Below are 8,440 nucleotides of genomic sequence, written 5' to 3'. Positions count from 1 at the left end.
TTATTTGGCAGCCGTAAATCGAAGTCAGTGTTGTTTGGATTGTAAAATATACCAACTTACAAAAAACAAGGTAGAAAAAAGGCTGTGGTAAAATATCAGAAGCAAATTCGTTTTCTAAACCAGTCATTCCCTGTCCTGCGTGGCTAAATTTTGATAGAAAGCTTCCTTAGACTTGGGCCTCTTAAAATCAGACCTCACTTGACATAATGGTTATCAATATTTTAAAAAAGTGGTATTAAAAAAAATCATTTGATTGGCTGCACACTTTCACCGCTGAGAGCTGATTGGCTGGGTGTAGACCCCGCTGTTAAATGCCTGATGAGCTTGTGCAGAGACGGAGCTGGTGTTCCTCCTGCTCTAACAGAACATCTCAGCCTGCTGTTCCTCCTCCTCGTCTGCACACTGCAGACTCCTTGGCGTTTTCTTCCACTTGGACCAGTACGTGTGTGGGAAAATGCTGCATTGTTTTACTGTGGCCCTTTGGCCCAGAACACCCAGGGGCCGTGGAGCGCCCAGCTTCATCCTCCTCAGGGTAAACTGTTGTGACAGAGCACTCGGGGGCCCCTCATTAGCTCTCTGTCCACTAAGAAGCAGAGAAGCTGCTTTAATCCTCTGTCCTCCACAATCTGCCAACACAGACACCATTATTATTCCTTTTTCTTTCTGCACCCTCATGTCTTATGCACAGTTTAACCACCTCTGAGATTTAATGCAGTCTCATGGAAAGAGGTGTTAACATGGAGTGGAAAAAAACAATTTAAATTTGGGGAAAAGAAAGACTAAACCTTAAATTGAATTTTTCTTTTGGTGTACTTCTTTTGTCTAAACCAAGGAGAGCATCTGAATGTATTCTTTTGTTCAGACTCTCCATGTAGTTGTTGCTGTTTTAATATTTATTGAATAATATTATTCCTCTATATAAAATTGATACTTTAATCTGCACTTTATAAAAATGATTTTAATAGCACTCATGTCTGTTTGATGGATGTTTTTTTTTTTGTTTCAGCTGCCTCTCTTTACTTTTGACAGAGCTTGAGTTGTAGTTTATCAGCAGGGTAAAGATAAATATATACCTGTAGTGGGTTCAAATCATGCATATTGTATTAAGGAAAAACTGAAAATTTGCCAGTTTAATGTTTAAGGGACAGGCTCCTGTCCGTCTGATAGACCCGCTCTGCTGAATTATACAGCTAAATCATGGGCTAGCTCCCAGTACACACACACAAATAGACTCTCTCTTACATAAACCATATCTATATGCATATACACACACACACACACACACACACACACACACACACACACACACACACACACACACACACACACACACACACACACACACACACACACTTTTTTCCTTCCTTTCTGGGTGGGTGGCGTGGGAGGAGGGATCAGTCATAAACAACATCAAATTGAAATGGCAAAGTAAACCAAATACACTTTATTTATAAATCTTGAGTTATAATTTAATACGGTACCAATATGTTAACCAATATGCTTTCACAGTACATCAGAGTGGTTGTCAAAAAGAAGTAATCACAAATACACATTCACACACACACTCATACACACACAGCCACATACACACACATACACACTTTCAGTTCAGCAATACCCTGCAGTGGTCTATTGTGCCATTAGGCGGCCTGGGCTCATAAATGCATGACTTAAAAGAAATAAATTTGTTACTTGACCTGGCAAGTCGAGTACAGTCCATTTATCGCATTAAGAAAGTGTACAGAATACATCAGGCCCAGTGCTTAAAAATCTCTGTCAGACAGTCAGTGGAAAGTGTTTGGTAATGCGTTAATCGTTAATCCTGTGAAGTAATGTCATTACTCCTCTCAGCACAAGACCCAAAAATGACCAATTTAATTTTAACTCCCTTACAAACACAAAAAATCAGCTTAGCCCACAGCTATCTAACATTCAACCTTATTCCCTTTATCTTTATGCCATCCTTTCCCAGTTTGGATGAGAAAAGTGAGATTTTATCATGAAAGAAATCTCTGATTTAATGAGAAATAAACAGTGTGGAGTTTCAGGTTGTTAAATACTAACTTTAAAGATGTTTCAAGTAATTTTGAATCCAATATGACATCAACGGTGAAAGGAGAAATGCATTACTTGGCGCCAGCTCTCAAGAAGTGCATTTTTAACATTTTTATTTCCGCTCTTCTCTTCCTCTCTCTGTACCTCCAAACAGAATAAGACTCCAAAGTAACACAGCATTAATCTCACCCTTCTGTCTATACACAATTTAGCAAACAGCTGAAAGTCAGATGGTGTCAGGTGTCGTACACCTGTGTTAAATCTTTCTGAAATCTTCCTTTAGTCCAAAGTGCCATGTCTGGAAGGTATGAAACAAAACAAACAAAAAAAAAGATGGACACTAGACAATCCCTGCAGTTTTCTCACCAGCCGGGGCAACAATACGGAAAACATTTAAAAAAGAGGAATCAAAAACATAATTTACAAGCACAATAAGATAAATATACACACAGGGTCCAATAAATATTGTTTGTTATCCCAAAAACCATAGACTGCGAAGGGTCACCACACTGCAAAACAAAGTCTGTCTTAAGCAGTCATCTCATGTCAGGAAATATTGTTTCTCTAAGAACAAGAAAACAACTCTGCCAGTGAATTTGAATCTTCATTGTCTGCAAAAATGGTTAATTCATTACAGGTCCTATAGAGACACCATGCAGAATAAGGCAGATCATCCATCTGGTACGAAGAAAATGGCGGTCATGTAAGAAAAGTATGAGTTTTAATGACAGAACCACTTGTGGTTTTCTGGTTCCACTGGCAGTTTTGTTCCCTTGTTTGGATCAACAGAGATTTTACGCAGCACTGAAATGACTTGATTTGAGGTGTGGTTCCCTCTCCTGACCTTAGCAGCACTGCTGTAGCTTCTTCCTCCTCCTCTACTGAATGGGCATGTAAGGCCAGTTGAAGCTGCTTCCAGACAGCAGCATGTCCCTTATCAGAGTCTCTATGGGGGTCTTCCCCACCAGACGGACGAAGAAAAGCTGCTCTATGACGGAGGAAGAGACGGTGCGGAGGGAAGGCAAGCGGAGCAGCAGCTTCCCGAACCTGTTGGGCTGGTTGGGGTACTGGCTCCTCACATACTCCTCTAAAGCACACTGAGATTTCTCCTGCAGACCCTCCACATGGGCCACATCCGACAGACCACAAGCATCTACAGGCAGAGAGATGCAGCAGGACAATAAGAAAAGGCAGGAGAAGGAGCGTTCAAGAGCAGCAGGTTAAGTTAGCATTAAGTAAGAAGTGCTCAATTGTTACAGATCTCTGACTGAGAGTGTTAGCACAAAGCAACTACATCACACTGTGGATACAGCACAAATCACAGGATTACTCAGTGTTGTAACACTTTAGGTTAAAAGATTATTTAGAGATTAAAGGAAATAAAACAGGTGAAACCCAAACCAGTTCTGTGTGCAGAGAAAGATGCACACACAACTGCACGACTGCAGACAGCAGAGCATTTTTTTTTTTTTACGGGCTTTAGGTGATCTGCTATTTCACAATAAGTAGATGTGTGTAAGAACAGACGAGACAGCAACAGCAAAGCTACACTAGTAAATAAATAAATAAATAAATAAAAGCTGACTGGGTCAGTCTGTTATAGTCAGGCAGTGACTTGAAACACTGCAAACGAAAACCCAAAATGTTTATTATCATTTAACAAGTAAAAACACTTAATCAGAGGTAGTGCTGTAGTAAAACTATGACTGCATAAAGAACAGGAGCCTCCGTAAATTTGCCCTGCCATCTGAATTCAGTGTTTCCTCTTCTGTCTTAAAGCACCAGGGATCCAATGTGGTGCTTCTGTTTGGAGTACAAACTGATGTTCAGAACAATTAAAAAGAAACAGTAATGATGTTTGAGTGCACACGCAGAGAGTGGACTGCTTGTTTACACACATTGTGTGTAGTATTCAGCAGAACCCCGTGTTTGCACTGTAACACGGCAGGCCGCATGGCAGCAGGGGTTAAAGTACGGTCTCTGTGTCCCAGTTTAACGGCACGTGCTCAGATGTGCTAGTGAGGACTAAAATAGACATGGACAGAGAGCTTTTTTCACATTTTACTCTTCTGCTACTCATCCTTTTGATCCTGTTCGCCATCTTGCTGTCAAATATTCTGACTTTAATCTAAAGACTCAGAGATAAAAGCATCTGTCTGAGCAGTGTGGACTGTTTTTTTTTTTTTTTTTTTTTTTTGCTGTAAATAAAACAGCCGTGAGACAAATTTAAAAGTGTGAAAGCTTTAAAACTTTCATGCAATGATATAACAATTTGTATTTATATATCTGTTATTCGCATTTTAAGCACTGGCCATATTTATGTTAAAAAATTCACATTTTAAATGTTTTTTTTTTTTTTTTTTAGTATTTCGTGAAAAATGAAATAATTAAAACAGAGTGGAAAAAATTAAGCATGATGTGTTTAATAAACTTTGATGGTTACAAAAAGAGAAAATAAATGATAACTTTAAGCTAATGTGTAAAAAAAAAACTAAAGTTGCAAGCATCAAGCTTCAACTTTAAGTACAACAGACACTTCTTTCAATTAATTTTTCTTTTTGATGCTGTGTCCAACTGTTTGCAGTACTCTGACACAAACCCAGTCACTATTTTTGCATGCAATTAAATATCAATACACTAAAGAAAAAAAAACAAATAACAAAACTGAATTTGTGTAGATACCAGAAACAATGTGAGTACTGTAGCTTAAATGTAGCTAAAACTTAAAAGACCAATAATCCTTTTTTTTATTTCATTTTTTATGACATTTTTTCAGATTGTGCACGACGAGACTTTTAAAGGAAAATTGATAATCTGCATTTAACAGATTGTATTTACCTAAAATACTAAATAAATAAATTCAAAAATATATGTTTATATATATATATATATATATATATATATATATATATATATATATATATATATATATATATATAATTTAAAATCACTTTCTAACCCTCTAAGTGTATTTCACGAAAATCTACGAACGTCAGAAACTTTCTGACTTGTAAAAATTGTTTTTAGTACAGCTGTGACGGTTTTAACTGGTCGCAAATGTCTGTCTCTAGAACTTATCTGGCCATCATTAAAAACGAAATATTTATTTTGTGGAAATTCGTTTTGGGTCTTATTTCTGCGTTTACAATAAGTCGGCCATTTGTGACAGGAAGCGTCTGTATTGAAAATCAAAATGGTGTCTGTTCATCCATCTTTAATATTTCCGAACAGTGCTCACGTGTGGTTGGGTCTTTCCTTTAGGTTTTTGGTCACTTTATTCCGTGGTATTTTGAGGTCTTGATATTTTCTAAATATTTAATTCATCACATTACTGTGTTCACTCCTCGCTTTGCTATCGCTTCATGAACGTGAGCAGGCCTGTGTGTCGTAAAGAGAGTGGGATTTATTTATTTTTTTTACCTGTGGTGAATAGCACGATAGCCTTTATGCAGCTGTACTCTGCCGAGTCCACGTGCAGCACCTTCAGTTTCTCCACCTGTTCCTGGAAGACCCGGATGTGGTCCATGAAGGCCACGACCCGGTCCGCGGACATTGGGGAGGCGTGCAGGCCTGCTGCGGCTAGCAGTGGGGCGACGTGCACCGGCATGGAGCACTGTGCCGCGTTCAAGACGAACAGTTCGCTCCAGGTGAGGCGAAGCAGAGCCACCTGATCCGTCACCTGCAGGTCCGGGAAGAACGGGATGTTACGGGCCCACTCCACGGCACTGAAGAGCATCCGGGCAGCCAGCTCACAGATGTTCTCTATGCCCATGATGTTGTTGCTCTGCAGGCACTGGGAGCCGAACCGGGAGGTTGGGTAGGGCTCGGCCCTCAGCAGGAGAGAGATGTATCCTGACAGGTAGGAGTGACACTGCAGAGGGTCTCCGTTCGTCAGCGCGAACTGGCCGTGATAGGACTGCGTAGGAAGCCTGCCTCTCTGGACAGCTGCAACCAAAAAAAAAAAAAAAAAAACATGACAAATGTCACATCCAGCTGGAAGGCGAATAATACCACACATGACATTTAGAGATTAAAAAAAAAACACTTTTTAAGGCAGGAGACAGATTTCGTAACAACAAACGTGTCAATTAACCGATATAGCATGCGACACACACACTTAGTCACACGCACACACACACAAAGCCTGGTGTAGTCTTCTAGCCGTGGCAGGTCAGATGTATGGAACAGGCTTGGAAAACTGTATCAGGCAGCTCCTGGAAAGAAAATACACTTTTTCGGTAATACAGGCTATTTCCTGACCACGACCTGCAGCTGACGAAGGGTGGGAAACGTGTGGGTATAAACAGAGGTATTAATTGATTTATTAATTTTAAATAAGGGTCAAAACTCATTTCTCTCGGATGGGTAACTTTGTTTGTGATCCCTCTTACAAAAGCCTCCTCAACTTTTGTTTTATTTTATTCATCTTCTCATTTTTGTGAGCAATACTTTTTAGACTTAATTTGTTTTTACAACAAAGCTGCTACAATTTTAGGGGAAGCAGGCTAAAACAGGCTACGTTGGGCCTGCACGACGCGCATGCATAATGAATACACACTCATACACACTCACACAGACAGCGCACGCATTATCTACCAAAAGTGTCACGCACATAAAGAGGACATTCTAAAGCAAAATGAAATCGAAACTAAACCAAAATTTAGCAAAAATATTACGCACGAATTTGAACACGTGACGTTTAAAGCGCCTCCGGGCTGTTTCAGACAGCAGCCATGAAGACACCCAATAGCAACAACAATATACTCCACATGCTACATGATGCTAGCTAGAGCACTCTAATCTCTAGAATATTTCAGGCGAGACACTGTTATGGTGTATGGAGTGGACGAGAAAAATGTGAACGGGCGGAGGAGATATATGTGCACAAGTCACGGACTAGACAAAGGCAGCACACCCTCGTACAAGAAGAAATTATATTCGGTTAAAAAATGTAGCATGCACAAAATATGAAGCATTTTAAGAGTAAGTCATGGCGTCAAGGGAAAATAAACAGAGCGTAATTTAATACGTCCTAAGTTTTGAATTCTGGGTATTTTCAAATGATAATCCCAGTAGCAACAACAAAAGGACGCCAGCCCGTACCTTCCCTCCTCATGCCGACTTTTAGGCATTTCTTGAGGCGACAGTACTGGCACTGGTTGCGGTGGTGCTGGTCCACGGGACAGTTCCTGTTGGCCCTGCAGGTGTAGCTCAGGTTCCTCCTAACGCTGCGTTTGAAGAAGCTCTTACATCCCTCACACGTGAACTGTCCGTAGTGCTTTCCGCTTGATTTGTCCCCACAAACGATGCACTCGATCTGCTGGCTCTGGTGTTTGTCCATGGACGAGGAGGATGATGAGGAAGAGGAGGTGTTGTTATTGTTGGTAGTGGTGGTGTTTGCGGTGGTGCTGCTGGATGGATTGGGCGGCGGTGCGCCCTGAGGTGCAGCTGCAGCAGCCGGCGGTATTTCCAGAGAGGGCGCCGGGTTCATGTGTCCCGTCAGCTCCCCTGGCAGCGACAGAGGGGCAACCTGGGACACCGGGGAAGAGAGGGTCCCCTGGGCGTCCCCGACACCCTCGGTGTTTCTCCACGCCACCATCGCCATATCGACCGTCTCCAAAAGTTTGCGCGCCCAACTTTCCTCTTTTTACTCGGTAATTAACGCACACAATTGTTTCTGCATGGATTATATGTACGCTATCAAAGAAACCGCGGCATTGTTTGACAATATTAAAAACAAGAAACGCCTCACAGTATGTATATAGAGCTCATAAGATAACGGTGATAAAATTTTAACGCGCGACTTCACAAGTAAAGAAAGGGCAGTCACCCAGAAACAGGTTCAGCGCGGCGGAAATCCAAAAGAAAGCTTCATTCAGAGCGAGATAATTCACTATAACATCCACAGAGGAAACATAAAGACACACAACACCGAGCCAACATCCACGGAGGGAAGCAATGTTATCCCAAGCAAAAAAATCAAACACAATCTGATCCTCTCTGTCCTCTGTGTCCGGCTTCAGATAGGACAGCACGCGAGCAGACGCTTCTTTAGAGACCAAGCTTTCCAGACGCTCCCTGCTCTCCCGATCACTCGGAAGTTACATTAAAAAGACAACGAAGGGAGAGGGGGTGATGGATGATGATTTTGATGATGCTTTGCTCCGGGACGGAGGAGGAGAGTGGTGCGTCCAAACGTCACTGGCTGTGACTCGGTGACGCGTGTGTTTGGGGCGTGGTTAACGCGCGCAGGGAAGCTGGTCTGGGAGCAGCGTGGGGCCCCATTTGGATTTCTGTTGGTACACACACAGCCTGGTGTGGTGTGAGTGCTCCCCTCCCCTAGTCTTTTCGGCTTGTCTTGTGTGTGTTTGACGATGTGCGTGTC

General features: G+C 41.7%; 1 protein-coding gene across 1 annotated transcript; it reads right to left on the bottom strand.

Annotated features, from left to right (window-relative positions):
- Window positions 1–1,415: 1,415 nt before the first annotated feature.
- LOC141788042 (COUP transcription factor 2-like) lies at window positions 1,416–8,201 on the bottom strand. The gene is made up of 3 exons (XM_074666859.1): window positions 7,159–8,201; window positions 5,476–6,000; window positions 1,416–3,208 (listed from the first exon to the last, which is right to left on the bottom strand). Exons 1-3 carry the CDS (start codon window positions 7,658–7,660, stop codon window positions 2,934–2,936), a joined length of 1,302 nt encoding a protein of 433 aa, XP_074522960.1. The 5' UTR covers window positions 7,661–8,201; the 3' UTR covers window positions 1,416–2,933.
- Between the last annotated feature and the right edge of the window lie 239 nt (window positions 8,202–8,440).

This window comes from Halichoeres trimaculatus, unplaced genomic scaffold (genome assembly GCF_033239565.1).
Source record: "Halichoeres trimaculatus isolate MK-OKI-2021-1 unplaced genomic scaffold, fHalTri1.1 fHalTri1_scaffold_3, whole genome shotgun sequence".
Lineage (NCBI taxonomy): Eukaryota > Metazoa > Chordata > Actinopteri > Labriformes > Labridae > Halichoeres > Halichoeres trimaculatus.
The sequence above is the reverse complement of the archived record's forward strand: the minus strand, read 5'-3'. Positions and strand labels throughout refer to the sequence as shown.